Genomic DNA, 22,826 nt, shown 5'->3' with positions numbered 1-22,826 from the left:
TCTATGGGTCATTGCACTTATTTTAGGGAAAAAATTGTTATGCTTCTGATTGATCAGCCTTTTTTTTAGTTTTGTATTTTCAGTATATACTTCCAGTAGTTATATAAATCATTCTTTTTTTTGTCATCAGTTTTAATTCAAGTTATAAGGTATGGTGGTAGAAGTGTATTATAAAAAGATTATGAAGCTGAAATAAATCTTAGTTACATTTTATTTTGAATACCACTGCTTTTTGCTTAATAATACTGTCTAAATCAGTATATTATATTAAACAGTAAAATACAAGTAACATATTGTGGAATTATTTTTACGCATTCTTTATTTTCTCTTTATAAAAAAAATGCATTTCACAGCTTCATCAATTGTTTTTATTGTTTAGATTCATTCATTGCTTTGGTTAATAAATATGTAACTATGAGTTTTTCAAATATTATCTAGCTTAGGTAATTCATATGTGCACATCTCTATATTACATGGCATGACTGTATGACTGTAGTAGCTGTTGGCGATTTGACATGAGACTGTTGCTCCATTATGTGCTGGGATGCTAAAAAAAAAAAAAAACGTACCAATCTCAAAAATAACAAGAATATCTTGTGTCAAACTTATTGAAGGAGAGTGACAAATTAAATAGTTCCTGTTGCTTTATTCATTGAATCTATACTATTACATTACAGCATGTCAAGCCCTCTGAAATGCAGATATTATTTAGCACTACAAATGATTCCTTTACTTTATTTACTGTAGAGGTTGCCGTACAATAAAATCATTAAAGGAATTCTGACTACTGTCACTTTTATCTAAGATGTTTTTGTATGCATCACATATGTATGAACTATTATCGCAGATAATATAAAACAATAAATTAATTTACATTTTTTATAGGAATAATGTAGTACACAATGTCTGCAGTTAGTAGGGGAAACATAAATATATATATTTGTTGAGATTTAAATCGCTTTTTAATTTATGTAACTATAAATGGAGGTGTTACCTGGTAATATTCCATTTTCTTTAATGTTTATTAATTTTTTTATTTGTTCTTGTAGTTAAAAAAATAATGAAATTGTAATGAATTTATAATGAAATATATATATATATATATATATATAATACAATGACTTATGAATGAATTATGAGATTATAATAGGATCACAGTATATTAATATCACTTGATGGTATGCATGTATTTGATGGTGGTTTATTAATGTTACCATTGTTTTAATCGTTTGAGTATTTGTTTTAATTTTTACTTATTGCTTTTTTATATTAATCTTATTTTAAAAGCATTATCACATTTTTATGATCATTTTGCATGTCTTTTTTTATATAATGGCAGTAGTTTTCGTGATTTTGTATCCAAATATTTGTGATTAATATAGTTATTTTCCTGCAAAGTTGCTTTTCATGGCTGTAGAACGTTAATTGTAAATCTAAATTGTGAATTCATTAGAATTTTAGGGTATTTGTATTTTTTTTGTTTGGTTTTTCTTTTCTTTTTTCATTATAAATTGTTCAGTTTTCAAGTTATCATAATTTAATTCATATTTCAGATTTTTTTTTATTACTAGTATTCAGAAGTAGATGTTATCTTTTTATTATAATTATGAGTTATAAGTTGTACGATTGTATCATTCCATTTTTAACCCATTAGTTCTATTATCAATGTTTATTAACAAGAAAATATAACATATATGATGCAGTTTTATCCATAAAATTTCATATGTCTTCCATATCGCCATTTTTAAGTTAAATATTGATTAATTTTTTAACTATTTTATATATTGCATTTGTTAGTTGCCTCTTATAGTTTTACATTCCAAAATAAGAATTTTGTGTTAGAAATAGAATTGTTTACTTATTTAAGAGATATTTTATTTTATTTATTATATTATTTTGGAAAATACTAATGAGATCATTAGCTAAAAAGTGCTAACAATATGTAGTTATTCAGGAAAATTACACCTAATTCTTCGCTAAGTGCAATTTTTTGACTTTGTTATAGGAACTGGCTTATTAAACATTGAAATTCTGTTTTTACTTGAAGTATTTTCATTTTAGATTCTATTCATAAAGGTATTTCAGGTATTGCTGACCATCACGTTGCAAGAGAAGCAAATTATACCGTTTCATTTAGTTTTCACTTATTTTTAAAATGAGATACAAGATTATTTTTGTGGTCTGACTTAAACAAGAAGGTAGTCTTTGTTTCTGCCTGTATTAGTGTATGACTGTATATGTCATCAATCAATTTGGTTTATGTTTTTTTTACTCGATTAAGGAATTAAACTATGTTGTTTTATTTTAAATAAAATGGTTGTTTATGTAGCATAACTAGGAAAGTTTATATAGTTTTCACATGTGAAGAACTTTTTTTTTTACAGTCCATTGTAATTATATAATAAATTATAAATACATGTATATCACTGGAAGGAACATATAATCTTTCTGTCACGCATTTTATTTGTTTGGCAACTTGAGAAACTTATTATTTGGTTGTTGATTGCAGGTTACTTTAAAGAACCTAGAACTGTCAATTGTTTTATAATTAACATTTTTAACTGGTGAAAAAGCATAAATTCCATGTTAATTTAATATTTGTTTTATACATGGGAGAGTTTTTTTTTTGTTACTTCATGCGGTCAGTTTGTTTTATATTTTATTTAACTTGCTAATGAGCTGTTGATCCATTATAGTTTTAATCATGTAAATCAGATTTGTTCATAACTTGATCTAACATTCTTATTGTTGAACCAAATATTATGAAAAGCACATGCACAAGCATGTGTGTTACTTGTATGTTTCTAGGAGATAAAAAAGATTAAAAATGAACACTTATCAAAATGTAAAATTATTTCTTTATAAATCACATTACGTACATTTAAAAAAAACTGTTAGTTTAATTATTACTGGTGTGAAAAAGAAAACATTTCCCCTCCCCATAATCTTGACCATAAATAACTGCAATTAAAGTGGTAGAAAAAGGATTTTAACTTGCTGTATTAAACAAAATGATAGAAGGTAACAGAGCATTTTATAAACAGTCAGATTTTAACTGCCAATGTCATATGAATGTCTGGAAAATATAAAACACTTCATTTGCTGTTGCTGAAGTCCCACTACTGTTATTGATACACTCTTAGAAACTTTCTTTGTGAAAGATACAATAGTTTTCAAATCTAAGTGTCATCATCAGTGACATATATTGTAGACGAAACATATGTCGCATTATGTTTTTTTCTTTTTAATTTTGCTAGTTATAGAATTTGCTGTTAATTTACATAAACATTCATGTCTTTTATATCATCCATGCTCAATTTGTATTGTGTTATTGAAATTTGAAATTATCTTAGTTTTCAAAAGCACTACTATATATTTTACGAGAACATCACAGTTCACATCCCAAGAGGATTTCAGAAAACAATACAGAACAGCTGTCCTAATTTTAAAGTAAACAGTAATGTCTGCTCCAGGAAAAGTTTTTCTTAGATTTAAAACTATTTAAAGGGTGGGAAATGTAACTTCAGATTCTTTTAAAATTATTTTATAAATGTAATTTGAGTTGCTGATAGACTGTCAGATAGTGCATTATAACTTGAATATGGTGGTTATTGTGTTTTTGGGATATAAAATTTCCTTGTTATGGAGGCAGTTGTCTCTCTTAACTAAAAAAATATGACCTGAAAAAATATGAAAATATAAAGTTAATACGTTAATGGAAAAATATACTACCCAGTAAAAATTTCCCTCCTATAATAATTATTATATATCATGTAACAACCTTCTCTTCTTTATAAAATGCTGTATTTAGAGAATATTGTAGATTCCATTGATAATTTTAATTTTTTTGTATTTAAAAATAAAAATGAAAAAAATTATTTAAAAAAAAAACTTAAGATGTTAATTTAAATTTAAAATGTAACTTACTTGGTTTAATTTTATTTTTTTTTTAATTTCAAAGGCGTTTATTGCTATCTCTCAATAATCACATACATGGTATTTATCTCTTACTTTCATTGAATTGAGATTAACACTAGAAAGTAGAATTGGGTAAAGTAGACTATGAAAAGTAAAGCAGTTGGCACCATTGCTAGTACTTGTGTTTGGAATTCAGGTCACTATTTACAGGCTAAGTATGACTCGAATATAAACAGAATTTTTTGCTCTTTGTTTCCTGTTTATTATTAATCCTTAAATTTTTGTACTGGTCTAGTGTAAAAGATGCAGCCAAGCATTTTGCTATTTTTAGAGGGTATTTTCTTAAAAGTGGCAGAGCTCATTACAGTTGGAAACTGCTGCCAGTATTGTTAATTTCTGTGCTACTGGATATTATATTACATCTACTATTGGACTTATATTATTATTTTGCTTTCTTCAATTTTTGAGGATGTAGTACTCTGTACATATTCCTGGAGTCAAACCAACTTTTCTGTTGCAATGTAGTTTACATTTTTATATAGGACCCACTATGCCTTAGATAAGTAAAACTGTAGTCAATTAAAAATTATGTTCTGTAGGAATTTTATTGGGTTATTATTGCACAAATAACACTTTAATTCCATTTGGATTCTAATTGTTGGATTTCTATTGTATGGGTAAAATTAAATTACTTTTCTTTTGCACATAAAGTTAAAAATAATATTACCTTTTACATTTTTGTGTTTTTCATGGTTAAATTTTTCCTTCCTCCTTTAAAAAGAGTATATACCGCAAACTAATTTTGGGGATGTTGTTACTGATCTACAATCTGCTATTGTTTGAAGATCTTTATGATGTTTCTTCAAATTTTCAAATTTCCGAATACATCCTTTTAGATGTCTTCTCGATTATTAACTGAACATTTTTTTCTTTGTTTTTGTTGTTTGAATGATGGATGTATATGTGCACATTACAATATGCATGTATCAGTAGAATTGGATATATACATATATGTTGTGTGTGTTCTCTTATCAGTAGATTTTTTTCTTAAATTTTTAATAATTAACATTTTTGTAATAGTAAAATTTTAGTATTTATTATTTTTTTATAAAGTTAACATATATTTATTATTAAAATAAAAAGAATAGATACATATGACAGTAAATGATTTCTATTGAAGCTGTATGTAGTGTAAATATTAATTTTTTTAGGTGACAATGTTTATTGTTGTAATTGTAATATTTTATTGCTATGAGCAAGTCTGCATATTTTCAGGCTTTTTATCAACTATAAACTGTAATTCTACTGTAGTAATTCAACTGTAGTTCTCATTTTTGTATTCTATGTAAAACATTTCCATCATGTGCTATTTCATTTTATTGTATTGTTTATAATAAATTTATGTATTTGGTACACTGAGTTAGTTAGATTAGTTGCATCTTATTGAAGTTTAATTTTTTTAAAAGAATTAATTCATACTTTGCTGAAGATTGTTGAATTTTATTTTTATTGCGCAGTTAAAAGCAGATACTGCAGTTTTAAGTTATCAACATATACTCGAGTTGTAGAAGAATATATTTTATATTTTTAGCTGAAATGTTTATTCTAATTTTTATTAACATCAAAACATTTTGGTTAACATACTAAAATACACAGAAAATTGAAGCTTCATCTGTCTTATTGATAATTTTTTTTTTTATTTTCAAAAATAGTTATGTTTAAGAAATAATCCTTTCGGTAAAAAAATTTAAAACCATTGTGTACAATAAAGGTTTCAGTTTTTTCTACTGGATAAACAGTTTTGCCATGGTATTCTATTTAAACAGCTAGTTCTGATTTGACATCTACTCTACATATTGAGTTTTTGCAGCTCCAAGTGTAGTATTAGTATACTTATTGTTATTTATATGTTGTATTTTATACTGATGTGTTTGTTAATTGCAGTTAGTTTACTTCTATTACTATTTGTGCTCTAAAAGTATTGTAATTATGTATTTTAAATGAACTCAATGTAAACAGATCAGCATAAAATACAAGTATATCAAAATCCACCAAAAAGCATTAAAAAAAGAAAAGTGGTGAAATTAAAAAAAAGTAAGTGCTATTTATGGTTATTCTGGAATAAATGTTTGTCCTCTGGAAGAAATTATAACCTCACTTGTAGTTTTAAACTGCCCTTATTTTGTTCTGGTACGTTTTTATTATAAATTTCATTATTCTTAAAGAAAAAAAATAAGATTTTTCATTTTTAATGGTTATTTTTCTACTCTGCAGGTAAAACTTGAAGTCCAGTCTGTGGACTTTTGATATATTTTTTAGAAAGATTTTATGGGATGTCTGTGGAGAAATAATATTATCTTTATATTAAATAAAACTGTTATTGATTCTTCTCATTTTATATCTGGCAAATTGATGTCAGCTTTTTTATATAATTTAAATGAAGTTATTATAGCTCTATTTTGCTAGATTATGAATGGCTTCATAGAATAAATTTGTTAATAAAATAAATTAAAGATGAAACAATATAATTTCTTTTTCAGTCTGTTGCTTTATAGTAGTAATAATATAAATTACAGTTTCTATAATTATATCATTTTTTTTTGTTAATATTTGTTGTTTATATATAAAAATTGAACGGTTTATTTTTAACAATTAATACTGAGTATTTTCTTTCTGTCAGCTCATTTGCTGGGTCTGAGCCTCGATCTACGTCGTTCTCCTGAAGCATATTATTCCCATCCATCCTCAACTTCTTCCATAAGTCCTGATTTAATTATATCGAGTGGTAATCGTTTGAGTTTTCGAGACATTAGGTCAAGTAGTAAACATAATCGCCGTAGAAGTCCAACAGCATCAGTGTCACCGCTTAGTAGAGATGATAATTGTTTTTATCGTTATAGCCCTGTTAAAATGAATATTCCTTTATCGCCAAGAGTTGCACAGTTACGTAAACAAACTAGATCGAATTGTAATAAAAGAATTGTAATGCAAAATTCTAATAAGCCTCTTAGTCCAGAAATTCACATTGAAACCGTGTCAAGTACAACCAGTGTTTCTTGTAATAAATGCAACTGCGGTATCAGTGAAAAACCTGTCATAAGCATTGATATACCTGTTTCATTTGAAAGTGAGGAAATGGTGTGAGATAGTTCATAAATTTTAATGTAAAAAGCTTTAAATTGTTAAACTTTTTTTTGTAGTTTTATTGTTGATAATCTCTGAATTATGTTTTTGCTAAAAGCCCCCATTTTAAAATTCTCCATTGTTTATTGTGAATAATGTTCATGTTGTTGGTGTTGTGATGTATTTATTCATTATAATTCTGATGAAATTTTTTACACTGACTCTTTGGCAGTAATGCCCTTTTTATAAATATCTTTTTAAAGTTGTGGTTGTATATGTTAATATTGTTTGTAAGTGTTAATATTGTTCTAGGTTTTTGATTTAACTTAGATTTATTTTAAACATTACTTAATGATTGCTTCTTGGGTTCATGTTATTTGTTGTGTTTTAGATTATGCATTCTGTATTAACAACTTATAGTAAGTTACCTAAGTAATTATAAAATATTAAAAATTGTAGTTTATAAATTAATTAGTAGGATTGCAGCATATGAAATTATGTTTGTATGAGGCACATTCTTAAAGTAAGGGTCGCCGGCTTATATTTAAATATTAGCGGGTCTGAACACTGTTTCATGCATGCATGGCCATTTATCAGCTATTTACGAACCATTGCATCTGTAGTTTTGATTTAGTAGTCGTTTGCCTGCCGGTGAATGCAGATCCCAATATCCACGACAATTGTTTCTCTCACCAGTTGTGAAGTGCGTGCTGTGATTCGATTTTCATGTGCAAAAGGATCTTCAGCTGCTGAAATTCATCAGGAGTTGTCCCTAGTGTATGTACCTACAGTAATGAGTGAAGGAAAGCTTAGGCAGTGGTGTCAAGACTTTAAAAATGGCTGTACAAATGTGCATGACAAAGAGAACTTCGCTCTTTGAATACTGAATACAGTCTGAATACTGGGCCTGCCACTTCGGCAGGCCCAGTATTCAGACTGACAAAATTGTTGTACAAATGAACCGAAAACTGTGATGTGATCAGCGATTGACGATCAGTGCTCTGGCTGATGAATTTCCACATGTTAGATGCACCTCTATCTACACAATTGTCATAGAAAAGCTCGGATATCACAAATTGTATGCAAGGTGGGTACCAAAAATGCTCACAGAGTGTTAGAATGCTCTTCTGCATTCTTTGGAAAAGAGCAAAGAATGTGCAGTAGATGAGCGTCTGTGGACCACTATTGACAAGATAAGAGATGATTTGTTTTTCCACATTGTTACGAGTGATGGGACCTGGATATCCTACACCAATGCAGAATCAAAACAACAGTCAATGCCGCGGCGCCATTCAAGTTCTCCAAAACCGAAAAAGTTTAAGCAATCTCTGTACTCGAGTTGAAAATTGTTGGCTACCATTTTTTAGGACAAAAAGGGCATCATTTTGGTTGAATTCATGGAATGTGGATCAACAATTACAGCTGACGTGTACTGTGAAATGCTCACCAAACTGAGATGTGCTATCCAAAATTGATGACATTTGAAACTGTCATTTGGCGTAATCCTCCTTCATGAAAATGTGTTTTCACACTGCTGATTTAACAAAGAAGAAGATTAAAGATCTTCATTGGGAACTTTTTGACTACCCTCCATTAGTCCCGACCTTGCACCTAGCGACTATTTTCTCTTCTTGAATTTGAAAAAGTGGCTTGGTGAACAGTGGTTTGAAAACTATGAACTCAAGACTACCGTTGTCAACTGGTTCAATTCCCAGGCCGTGAACTTCTAAGCAGAAGAGTTAATGAAACCGGTGCAGCATTACGAAAAGTGCTTAGAACTGAATGGTGATTATGTGGAAAAGTGAAGTAGATATGTAGTAAACTAAACCTGTAAATGAAAACCTTTTCTCACGTGTTAATCTTTTTTAATGACCAAACAGCCCTTACTTTATGAATATGCATCGTAGTAACTTATGGTGTTTTTGAAAAAATTTTCATCATTTTTCCCTATCTTTGTTTTTTTGTTTTAGAAAGTGTGAGCTTTTATAAAAGAAAAAAATATTATAGATTTGCTTAACCGACTTAAAAGAATTAAACTGCTTAAGTGTTATTAATGATTACTTAATAATAATAATAGTTGGCATTGATTACTTAGGCTGTTAACCAAATATGTCAGTTGTATATAGTTAGCCAGACAAATAGAAGTTGCACCTACAGTCATTTAATTTGAGTTATCTACAATTTATCAAATGTTGCTTTGATTTTTAGCATTTATCATTATTCCACGCTATTTTATTTATTTTAAGATTCTAGGCATTCTTCAAAACATTCATTCTGGGCATTATGGAAGAATCTTTAGGTTGTAAGAATTACAATTAATTATATTCAAGGGCATGTGTATTTTTAATTGTTTTCAGTATATCATAGGGTTTACCTTTAAAAATGCTCTCTTGTTTTGTGTCTATCTGTTTTCTGGCTTTTTCATTAAATGATGAGTAAATATTTGCATTAAATCTGTAACTTTTCACTCTCCTCCACAATATAAGTTACCATCACTACTGACCTATGGTTTTCATAAATATTTTATTCACAGTTATAGAGTGCAGTTTATTTTTCATTTGTAAGCATTACGATAGTTAATTTTTATGGTAGGCTTTGTATTTAAATTTAGTGTTTGTGTCATTTTGATTTCAGATAGGTAATGCTAAGCAAGCATTTAGCTTTCTGTGTATAGGGTCTTCAGCAAGTACTATGTTAAATTTGCTATATGTGACATTTATATTAATATTGTCTTCTGGCTGCCATTTGTTGGACTATAATCAATAATTCAGACCTGGTATCTTGAGAATATAACATGACTTTATACCGCTTATACATGAATAAAGGTTTATTCTATTTTTTCATTGAAATCATCCACTGTTGATGAATTACAAAATATAATAAAAATAAATTGTTTTTAGTGTTCTACTTGATGAATTTTATTAATTGTTCTTGTAGCAGTTAAAACTTTTTCTATATTTCAAAAAGTTGTCTTTTTCCATGCATCTTACTTTTGTTAAATTACCTGTGAGATTACCACTGTGTAAAATATTGTCAGATGATATGACACTTATATCTATCTGTTATTAGTTATTATTGTTTGACCTTTCCTTAATGTTAACTGCTCATGTCATTGTGCTCTGACTATGATGATATCTCACCGTAAAAATACATTTATTTTATATTAAGCTGTTGAAATTCTAAATGCGACTATGTTTTATTTATAATTTTCAAGTAAGTGAAACCAAAAAAAGGCATTTTGTAAATTGGAGAGGTATTTCCAAAATGTTTAAGATTTTGTAACTCAACAAAAAGTGTATGAATAGTGTAAAATTTTTGGCATAAAATTAATGTATCAAAATGTTTAATGAGACATATTTCTATTAAGTTACACTGTACCTGTATAAATTACAGTTTTCATTTAATTGAGTTAGCTGATTTTTTTTCTTAAAGTAATTTTCCAAAATCCCATTTTAATAACAGGAACCTTTTTTTTAAACACATACCAGCATGTTGTCAGTTATTGTAATTGAAATCGTAAGTTCTTGTTGATACTATTTTCTGTAAAATAATTGGAAATTACTTTTGCTTTTAAATAATGTTATCTATATCCAATTTTTCATACTTTACTTTCATATGCTTCCGTTTTCATTTTTTTTCTGTATAATGCTGTTTTATATTTTTTTTTAGCATATGTCATGAATATAAATGAATTAATTTCTTTATGGTCAGTAAATAATAATAATAATAATAATAATACAAAACCATGATTCACTCACTGTCTTCTGTGTATTTAGTTACTTTATAGAAAACTAACTATTTATTGTTAGTTTATGATTAAATTGCAGTTATTCTGGTTTTTTTTTTACCATGGTAGTTTACCGTGGCAATTATTTATTTCGTTAAATCACAATAGTTAACAGTATTTTGACCAATAATCTGTCATCATCAGGTCCTATTGTCATCCTCCATTAATGTAGTATATCTCGATTTGATTTCTCAGACACTGTTACATTTTCACTGAAGAAGTATACTTCTAGATTTGTGTAGCCAAAAAAAATTTCAGGAGTTGCAGGGGAATCACTTTACTAATATTAAGGCATTATTTCTTTCTCGTAAGGATAGGATCCAAGTAAACCTGAAAAATGATATAAGAACATGGAGATGCAATAAAAAAAAAATAATTTAAGATAACATGGATTTAAATTCAAGTTTGTTATTTCCAACTAAACTTAAATCTTTAATGCTTGAATGTTTAAAAGTTAATGTTACTGTTTATTTTAATTTCTGTTATTTATTCCCATTTGTATTTATTATCCTAATAAAACTGTTATTAGTAATATCTTTTCCTTTGTTCTTTTTAAAATATTAAGTTAATAATAATATTAACATTTTAATCAACAATACTTTCTTTAATATAGAATTAGCAAAACATAAGCATACAAATAAAGTTTAAAATTAACAAAAGTGGCACACTGATCATTCAAATATTAATTATTAAGTGTCTGGTGATTGTCTGGACCAATTGGTTTAAAACATATTAAAGTAATATTATTTTAATTGATAATCTGTATTTAAATTGTAGTATGTTAGTAAATTTTACATATATATACTACATGAAATATAAATCACCAAAATACAGTAAATAGATAAGTTAAACTTACCACATTAATTCCAAGAATCAATTTTCTTCACGGGATCCACATCTTCAGTTGCTATTAATCTATAATTATATCTAAATATATTTATGTATGATTTGTTAATTTATCAATTCTTTTTTTTAAATTTCGATATTTATTATGGACGAATAATCTCATTATAAAATATTTAAAAAATAATAGAGAGGAATTAAGAGAAATGTACAAAATTAAATGCAAGGGATGTAATAATATTTATATTGGTAAAACCAACAGATCATTAAAAAAAAAATTATGGAACATTACACAGCTTACAAAAACAAAAAAACGAGGTATATCTGATGTAGCTGACCATTTTTTAGAATGAAAACAGTATTACTGAGTACAAAAATAATTTTTAAAGTTTGTAATAGTGATAAAAAAATGTATATACTTGAGAAATACTTCATTTATAAACAAAAATATAAAATTTTAACCACCAAATCACATTCGAAGATGATGATTTAATTAAAAACGCAATAAAAATACAATCTAATGGTAAGCAATAATGACAATAGAACAAAGGAAAATATGTTGTTTTAAATATTATATCATTGTATTACTGGAAAGCAGAATTTGCATATTCATTCATAATAAATAGCAATATTTTTTTTGAAAATTTTGGTAAATTAACAAATCATAAATAAATATGTTTAAATATAATTAAGGAATTTAATAACAGCTGAAAATGTGGATCTCGTGAAAATCGATTCTTGGAATAAATATGGTAAGTTTAACTTATCTATTTATTTACTGTGTTTTCGTGGTATATGTTTTATTTAATAGTCAATTTTATTACCACAGTGGTTAATATGTTATTGAATTATTTAAATTAAAAAATATATATATATATATATATATATTATATAATTAATATTTCAGTCTTATGTCTATATAGTTTAACCGATGCAGATTTAATGTTGAAACAAAAATTTTAACAAAATTTTATAGTGACAGGTCTTCATTACCTTATTCATGAAGATAATTAGTGTGAAATTAATAACTGTAACATAAATGGTGTTAGGATCAAACAATTTTTTTTCATATATTTTTCAGTAATGAATTGCTGTCTTTGTCGTAAAAATGTTTTGCGATATGTTTTTTATTATATATGAAAATTATTTCTATAGCAAACGCCCATTAACAGATTTTCTTAAAAAGAAATAGCATATAAATTTAATTTTTTTTTTGCATTATATTTTAACTATTATAGATAAGTTTTTTATAATAATATTAAAATAAATTTGTTTCTAAAATTTTTATGAGTAGAAAAAAACTTAGTTTCTTCAACTTCTTTCTGAGTTTTCATAGTATTTTATAATCATAATATATATTTTTAAACAATTTTACTGAAGTAAAAGTATTTTTGTGAGCTTTGTATCTAGATATTGTATATCAAATTAAATTGAAAACCATCAGTATACATAAGGAATAAAATAATAGGTTATTCGACTGTTTGGATTTCTGATTGATGGAATATAATCCGGCAGAGAGGTCCAGATGATCACATGTGACTGTTGTATATCTATTTGCTAGAGTATATATTAAAAGGAAATAATATTCAAAAATTTTACCAAATAGGAGCATATGCAATTAAGCAAAGTAAATAAATACAAATAGAAATATACACGTTTCAAGGATGGTAAAAGCATAAATTTTGCCATTAATAAATTCTGCTAGTATGCATTCATTTAAATTTAACTAAACCCAATGTTTTTTAACTTTGGTGATAGATAAAATGGTAACAAAAAAAGTTAAAAATGGTGACAAAATTAAAATTTTAATAAATTAAAATGAAGATTCTTAAGTAGTTTTTATTATTTAATTGTAGTTATCTATTAATTTCCTCAAATTTGGTGAATTATTTATTTAATAAATTTCAAAATATCCTATTTTTTAAACTATATAATAAAATTTTATATTTCTTTAAGAATTAAGTGATATGAACATTAAATGTTCTTCTGATGAAAATTTATTGGAATTTTTATTTTTTTCATTTATTTATTTTTTCTTAAACATCATTTGTTAATTTATATTACTTAGGCTTACAACAGTGTTTACATTGCAACCCTGCAAGATCTCCTGTAGGCGGTATCATAAGAATGATGGCAACAAATAAATGTGAAGACGTACCAACTTGATTGTAAAAATAAGTATTGTATGTGATTGGGAGAAATGTTATTTTTATTGATTAAAATAAAATTGCCAAATGTAATTATCTGTTACTTTGGAAAATTCTTAATATTTCAAAACAATTAGCTGATCGAGAACAAAATAAAATGATACTTGTAATTTACATGTAATTTTTTGGGGGATATATTTAATCCTTTTATTTCCTTTGTTGTAGATAAATTATTTCTATTAAAAATGTTCATTTTAGTTAAATATTTAACATTTTTTTAGTTAAAGTCCTTTGTCTGTTATGATCATTTAATTTTTCTGATTATCGTATTAGTTAGGTATTAACAGATATAAACTGAAAGCCTTTTTATTGGGATCAGATTTTCTTTTTGATTTGTTAAGAGTATTGTTAACAAAAATAACACTTTACCTTTACCCTATGCGTACAGTACTATTGGTTAAAAAAAAGAAAAAAACAAACTACTGTGAAACGGATCTGCAGGATAATGGGATATAAGAAACCAAAGTATTAAAGAGTAATTAAAATCAATTAGTACACTAGTTGGTGTTTGCATGGGTCGATCACCTATTTACTACTTAGAATCATTGGTGTCTTACTACAGAATTTTCTCATCTGTTGTAGCCCTAACTGTACAGTACATCTGTTTTAAGTAAAACAGCATTGTCTTTGGATTAGTTATGCTACTTTCAACTGTTGCCTATCATTCATATTGTTTTTGTTAACTTTCATTTTACATGTGTATTGTTTTGTCTCGGTTTTTTATTTCACTGTTGTCAGAAAATTATTACTGTTATTAGTTGCAGTTACTGAATTATAATTATTTAATATGTGATATTAGAATGTTCATTCTGTTTCTATATTTTTTGTAAAATTGTTAATTTGTTATTTTTTTACCCCATTTATCGCCTAAAAGTGAGTTAGGAAATTATATATTAGTATTAATTGCAATTGTATTGATAAAATTATATCCTTATGGTATTTATCAGTTTTTATGTATCCTATATTGTCATATCCCTTTTTCAGTATTCTGGACAATGTAATTTTTATTTGTTTAAATAATGTTCCATCAAATTTGCATAAGTGCATTCTTACTGTAGTTTAAGGAAAATAACATCTCTGTCTCAGAACTTTTTCTACTGTTATAGAAATTGTTAGTATCCGGATAGAATAATTTTAGTTTGAAACTGACCCATTTCAAGACCATGCAGAACAGGTTGTTATTTTTTTGAGGTAGTGCTCATTCAGCTTCTTAATTTTTGGGAAACAATGTTTTTTGTTTCTGAACTAACCCTCTGTACATGTCCTGATAAGAAGGATTCATTATTTAGTAAATAATTATTTGTTCTGTGTTTAAAATATTTTCATGAATCATTACTGTTGCGACATTGTTTAAATTGGAATAGTTCCTTATTTAAAAAAAAAAATTAATTAATTATATAAAATCTTTATGTATTCAATGGTTATTTAAAAAAAAAAAAAAAAAAAAAAAACTAGAAAATATGATAGGCATTTATTTATAAGTTGACGGTATTTTCATATTCCTTTTCTTAGATATTTTTTTGAGTTGATTAATTTTGCTTTGTGTAATCCTTCATCACTCTTTGTAATATTTACTTTAGTAGTGCAAATTTTTGATTTCAAGAATAATACAAGCTGTCTTTTTTTGTGCATGAATTTAATTTTTTTCCCTTTTTGTGCTTCATTTTCTAATTTGTATTTTTTTTTTAGTTAAGTTACATATATGTAAAATATATTATATATATATATATATGTGTGTATTACATATGTATGTAATGTAATATACATGCATATAAATATATTTCTTACAACTGTTTTTCTTGTAGAGTTTTTACAGTGCAGTGCAATGTAATTTATATTTTACAACCCTTTCCTATTATTGTTGCTGGTACAGAGTTTTAAATTATGCTTGATTTATATATATATATCCTTTTTTAAAATTGTGAATCTTTCTAATTACCTAACAACTTTTTAAAAGACTTAAAGTTGTTAACATCATGAGTATCTTATTACTAAATTATTATGCTATTTATATTATATTTGTACATTATTTATTAGTTTTATTATTGTGTTTGTTCTTGTTATTGTAATGTTGTTTTTAATATGTACATATATATATATATATATATATAAGATTATTATATATTTTATATTAGAACCACTGTTTAAAGAGGTAAGAAAACTATTTCAACATGTGCCATTGAAGAAGGAATCTTTAATATCGATAAATTTACAAACTTTAATAACATTAATGATTGTAAATTTACAAATGTTAATGAAATTCATAATATTATATGTATAAAGTAATACTTCTTAAGTGTTTTGAATTAGTTAAGCCATCTTCTTTTTACTGGTTGTGATGTATAATATAGTACTAGTTCAGTGAAATAATATGTATGGAAATTTAATGTATTATCTCTCTCTGTGTGTGTATATATATATATATATATATATATATATATACAGAAATAATACATTAAATTATATATACAGAAATAATATATTAAATTATATATATGTATGTACATTTTTAATTGTAAGACTAATATTGTCAAACTCATCCACAATAAAAACATATTCTGTTGATAAATATTTAAATTAAAAATATACTAGACTGCTTGTTTAAAGAATGATTAGATCGTTATGTAGTTTTTATTGTTCAAATAATGTGAATCTTAAATCAGTTGATATGGAATATATTTTTAACTGATTATTTAGTGCTGTATTGATAGCTATATAAGAAAAATATTCTAATTAATAGAAAAGTACCTTCCCATACCAGATGGTATCGTAAAAAGTAAATTAGTTGTTTGGATGGAAATACCTGCCACCAGCTCATCACATTGCCATGCTTATTACCAAAGCCTGTTAGAACATTAAAAAAAAAAAAGGTTACGGAAAATGTGTCAAGACAGGGAGCTGAAAATGTACATTAATTGCAGCATTTGATTCATTCTTTTAAGATGACCTGTTCAAATATCTTCTTTGGTTATTATAGCTGCATATTAACATATTTCATTTCTTGTTAACATTCTTTCAGACCTTTTTAGACAATGGTTTTTTAAAACCTTTACATGTCTTTTAAAAATACTTTTACAGTTTGTTAAATTTAAACTGGAATTGATTATTATTATTATTTTTTAATACATTAATTAAAGAAAGTGTTAGCTACAGTTTTTTGTTATTTTGATGTATCAGTTTGTATGTCTTTTTGGTAATGATTTATCATGTATGGTTTTTTATCATTATGAATCAAGTGTTTCCTTTTTAAGTTGTGTATAGGTTTGAAATATTAATAAATGCTTAAAATGTTTTGTTAAAATAATTTTTTAGAGTTTGACAGCATTCAGTCTAATGAATTAATATTTAAATAAATTCTTACTACTATTTTAAAGTTAATGTAGTATATGTAATAGCAGATAGATATTTTGTGTAGTAGTTTAGTTAGTGTGTGTGTGTGTGTGTGTATTGGCTCCTCCTGGTCCCATAGGCGGGTATGTTAGTGGTTTCCCATCGTGTTCCACGCCTCCTCCTGCATTCGAAGATGCCATCCGAGGTGACTATGCCGCAGACTCGAGCAGTGCGAGTGGAAGTGGAACTAGCAGCAATCCTGGAGGTGGAACACCTCTCAGACATAGAGTAACACAACATCACTCCAAGAACTACCGGGAAGAAACAGTCAGGTATGCATGCTTAGTTTAACTATTTAATCTTTAATAACTTCTTCAAAATATACTGATGCTTAGATTCATGACATATATTTTTTAGTTTTGTTTATTAACTGAATTAATTTACTTGAATTGTATTCAGTGTATCATAACTTTTATTTTGTATCGGGTTGCTCTTCTGATTAAGATGGGTAAAATTGATGTAGGCTGATGAAATCCAAAACTTCATCTGTTAAAAATGTTTGAAAATAATGTAAAATAGCTAATTTTGGGGTAGTACATTTAAAGAAAAAAAATTACATCTACACATACTATAAGTATTAGTAGCTATAAAAATGTATTTATGTATTATATAAATATTGCACCATATAAGGAACAAATTCATTATAAGAAATGTATGGTTTTTTCCCAGCTATCTCAATGATTATATATGTAGTCTTAGTAATAAATTAACTTTTTTTATTTTGTATAAGTTTTATCTGTGGTAAATTAAATCTACTTTAGAGTTTATTTTGTTGGTACCAAAAGTAGTTTTCTCTTAGTGCAAGGGTCGTTTGTATCCATTTATAGTGAGGGGATGAATGAAAAAGCATTTATGTCTTTTTATGATTAAAAAAGAGACTACATCTGCGATGTGTAGTAAAAACAGTGGAGAGTTAAAGCCTTAAAGAGGAAATATGTAACCAGAAAATTTAATCGGAATGAGTGATAGTTAATTGATGAATGGAAAAAAGTAACAAAATATTGGAATAAAGTTTAGAGAATAGCCAAAAAATTACCTGATCATAGTAAATATTAAATCAAACAATTAAAAGAAAAAATGAAATGATCACTTGGCTATAAACGAAATTTAATAAAAACTAGTAGTCTGTTAACAATGAAACCATATAGGCACGTGGGTAGGGTACTAACTTGGATTCTTCCAAAACCTGGGAAGATTGCATTGAAAGTTGAGAATCAATAATTATGGTTTTACAATTGACTATAAAAGAAAATTGAAAATGTCTTTATATATCTCATTCTTTTTATATGTTAAGTGCAACATGATTTTTTTCTATGACAAAGTTACTTCAAGGCTTATGTGATTTGATAATTATACAAAAGGAGAATTTATTTTCTTTTGTATAGTGAAGGATGTGGACCATTCTCCTGACTTGAAAATGTTGAAGAACATTTTGGGTTAGTTCTCAAGGATGCTATTGGGACTTAATTACGAAAAAAGATCACTATTTGTTATTCGTTAATCACAACACTTGTTTATTAAATATCAGGTACTGAAAAATATGGAATCGGACATTGTTTGTATTGTTCAAAATTCACTTGATGTGTTATGTATATAAGTTGATATATCTGACTGATAGTGTTCACACTTGTTTTTGGTGTATGTATTTTATAAAATTTAGCTGTCGGATAAACTATCGTATATTTTTCACTCATTTATTTCTTTTTAAGATTTAATACTAAGAAATCAATACTTGATACTGCACACAAGTAACTTTGCTTTATTGCTTGTATTATAAATATAATTCACATAATGGATTAAAATGTAAATGCTGCACTTTTTGCTTATACTTAAAGCAAAATTGATATAATTCAAAAGTTTTAAAGTTTTTCTTAAGGATTTTTGAAATGACACAAATCTGTTTACTATCTAAACAAAATAGCTTATCCAATTCTAAAAACAAAACAGACTTAAAATTTAAAAACTGTATTTTTAATGTAATTTTCAAAAGTATTTTCATATATTATACATTTTTGAATTTATATTTGAAAAAATTATATGTAGTTAATAGTTAGTTATAGACTGTGGGTTTTTAAAAATAAGTTGTCTGATAGAGTCTGTAATTTATTATGGTGTTTATTTTTAAGTAGCACATGTCAGCAGCTCTTATTTTGATCATGTTGAATTTACAAATTCTGCACTTAGTTATGTAAGTACATGCGAGACTAGGTATGCAGTTTATTTGTGAGAAATATGAACCGGTTGAATTAAGTACTTTTTAGTTGCTTTATTCTTAAGAAAACAATTATTAAGTCAATAGAGGGATGAATTTTAAAACTTTGAACTGAGGAAAACAGGTGTCTACATGAAAAACCTGTGCACTTTGGATGTGAGCAGACATTTATCTCTTATGTGTTCGTGACTAATATTCTTGACTTTTTAAAATACAGAATATTTTTGTTTTTTTTTTAAAGGGATAATTGTTTTTTTCTTTTTCTCAGGTAAATGTTGAACCAAAATCTTGGAAAAGTATATATTATTCAGGGTTAAGAAAACACATAATTTAAAATGAGATTCATATTTGTTTTTCTCATTTCAAGATGAAAGTTATTAAAATTGTAATTTTTTTTGTTTATGTCATTAAAAATTATATCAGCATAGCTGACGAATAATGGAGATTGTTTATTTTCATTAATAATTTATGGCTGATAATGTTAGTGGTAATCAGTATTGGTATAATATAATTAATTGTATACTAGTTTTTAATAATTTTATAAGTTTCTGTAAATTATTATTAGTCCAGTTTTTAGTGTTGGAGTACCTGATGCAAATTAGAAAGTTTCATTTAACATTCACTCCTGTCCTTAGTTCTATTATACTATTAAAAGAGGCATTTTACGTGAAATATTTCATTAGAGAGATCTTGTCATATTTACTCATAGCCTGAATTTGAGAATTTTGCACCCCCTATGAAATCTGTAATCCTGTGTGAGTCCAAATATACATGCGTAAATCCATGCTTACATTAAATCACATTAATATTCTAATAATATCATAAAACCTTTTTTTATTTTGCAATTTAGCTATAATTATGTCCTGTGATATATTGGAAATTAGAGATACTGTACTTTATTTTGTCTAGTTACTGAAGGACCTGATGTGTTGTGTTAGTATATTGGGCTACATCCAAACAATATATAAATTTATAAAAAAATGCTTATAAAGATATTTGTTACTCGTATGTAGTAAATATATTTGTTAAAGATTGTTTATATTTGTATTTTTGAATTAATTCTAAAACAACAGACTTTCTTAAAATGATTTCTTCTAATTGCATGTTTTAATTAATATGTATATTTAAGTCAACCTGTGTAAATTAATGCTGTTATACATCCTGTATAAGTATGTACATCTTCTGCACTTTCTCTTTGTGTGATTAAATTTCCATTTTGATTGAAATCTCAATTGTTTTAACTACAGTATCCTTCTGGTTTTTTTTTAGACATTTGCATTGGCTTCTTCAAATACATTTTTTTTCTAATAATAAAAATTGAAGTTTTGAATTATGCTGTACATTATGAAAAAAAGTTAACTTTGTCATAATGAACAGAGTATGTTTTTATTTTTCTCAAATTTTACTTCCATTATGTTATATATTAAATTTGACAAATATTACACAGCTTTTCTATTAGCGGTACTGTTAAATGTAAACTGAATCAGTACAAATAATTAATTTAAGGAAGTTACTGTGTAAAGAGTTGACTCGGTTGATTATTTCTGAATAAGCTTGTAAAACTTTTTTTATTTATTATTAGGTGTACATTTTTCGTTGTATTTTTATTTATCTTTTCACTGAGAAATGTAGTAATAAAATAATTTTTTATTATTAAAAAAAAATATTTTTTGAAAATAATCAAAATTTTTATTACATAAATTTCTTTAGAATAGTTTCTTATACAGATTGCATATAGTTTATATACTTTTATGCAGTTTCGTTTTTAGCAAGTCGGACTCTAGTAGTTCAAAATTATGGTTGAAGAGGGAAAGTTACGAGGGTTTCAAAAGACTTTTACTGCCCTGAAATAGTAGAAAGCAGGTTGTAAAACAATTTTTACGTTTAGGTCTATTATCTCACATGCTTCACAAAAATTTGTTCTAATGTTTTCCTTAGATTCTTCCAGGCTCTCTCCAGCAGGAGTGGTTTTTTCCATGCTATTTCCTTAGATCTGTGGGATCATTTATTAGAATTGTGTATTTATTTATTTTTTTTTTAGGGAAATTCAAAGTTATAAAACAATTGATTTGAAAACTGTAAATAAAATAGTAAATGTGTTGAAACAAAAAAAAATTGGGTACTTTATTGAAAAAAAAAAAGAAGTTAAATCAAGTTGTAAACTTGGTTCTCATTTCCAGTATCAAGCATATGTATGTCTTATGAATAGGATCTGTGTTATCCATACCTAAGCCATTGCATAGTTGCCAAATATCACATGATCATTCAATAAGTATAGTTTATTTAAGAATTCTGATTGCAGTTTTCTTTTAGAAATTGATTAGTATTCATTAAATTTAAATGTAGAAACTGAATTGAGTTTTATATAATATATATGTACGAACGTACATATTGATATTCGCTGTAAATTTTATTGTTTACTAATGCGGTATATTACTGAAAAAGCCCATCATTTTTTAATTTAATGTCGTGTTAAATGGGTGCCAGAGTTTTTATCCCTTTTTTATCGCGGTTTTTTTTTTTTTAATATTTGGTAACTTACAATTAAGTGTTTTCAGTGTTTGGAGATTTACAAATGTTGAATGGCTTTTTTAACTGCTTCACTATTAATAGCTTGATTTTAAGCACTATTTAATAAAGTGTTATTTAATTAATGTATTCACAAACAACATAATCAACTAAGTACGTATTAATTTTTTTGATGATTTTTAACTTTTTTTTTTTTTTTTTTTGATATGGTTTTGTTGTTGATATGGGGATTGGGCAGTGCCTCTCGGGTTACATCAGGCACAGCCACCCGTCACACCGTCAGTTATCATGAAGAAGTAGTAAGGTGAGAGTGAGTTTTTCACTATAAAATGAATGCCACATATGTTTTAATCACATTTTCTCTATGCTTTATTTATAATACGTGGTGTGAATGTATCTTCTTAGCTGTCTTGATAATGTGAAGTCCTACAAGTGTTTGTGTTCTTGTATAACTATGTTGTACAGTTATTTGGATTGGATATTTAATGCTTTTCTCTAAAAAAAAATCATTAATCCTGTGGTTTTTTTTATTTTAATTGGGATTATGGTAGTACATATTGTTTTCATGTATGATGCGTAAATAACCGTTTCACTTTTTTCCTTATGTTGAAAATTGTTTGTAATATTATATTGCTCCTCCTTCTGCTATGCTGGTGGTAAGATAGTTTCATTTGATGTGGCCATCTAAGTAGCAATTATGTAATAGTTAATTGTTTTCTTTTAAGTTACATAAAATACAATCTGAAACAGTTACGTAAAATACTCCTTAATAATTAAGAAAAATGTACAGTGTGAAATGTGTTTCTTTATATAATAT

General features: G+C 26.4%; 1 protein-coding gene across 5 annotated transcripts in view; it reads left to right on the top strand.

Annotated features, from left to right (window-relative positions):
* Positions 1 to 22,826, top strand: part of PIP5K59B (Phosphatidylinositol 4-phosphate 5-kinase 59B) — a 220,564-nt gene that overhangs the window by 105,261 nt on the left and 92,477 nt on the right. For 4 of the 5 annotated variants that reach the window (XM_075363436.1, XM_075363437.1, XM_075363438.1 and 1 more), the window contains 2 exons: positions 17,348 to 17,540; positions 22,248 to 22,313. In XM_075363436.1, the coding sequence (XP_075219551.1) occupies positions 17,348 to 17,540; positions 22,248 to 22,313 (259 nt within the window). Of the gene's footprint in view, positions 1 to 17,347; positions 17,541 to 19,748; positions 19,895 to 22,247; positions 22,314 to 22,826 lie in introns of those variants that run through there. The other variant, XM_075363440.1, reaches the window with a different exon arrangement.

The sequence above is a fragment of the Lycorma delicatula genome, chromosome 4, assembly GCF_047948215.1.
Source record: "Lycorma delicatula isolate Av1 chromosome 4, ASM4794821v1, whole genome shotgun sequence".
Taxonomy (NCBI): Eukaryota; Metazoa; Arthropoda; class Insecta; order Hemiptera; family Fulgoridae; genus Lycorma; species Lycorma delicatula.
The sequence above is the reverse complement of the archived record's forward strand: the minus strand, read 5'-3'. Positions and strand labels throughout refer to the sequence as shown.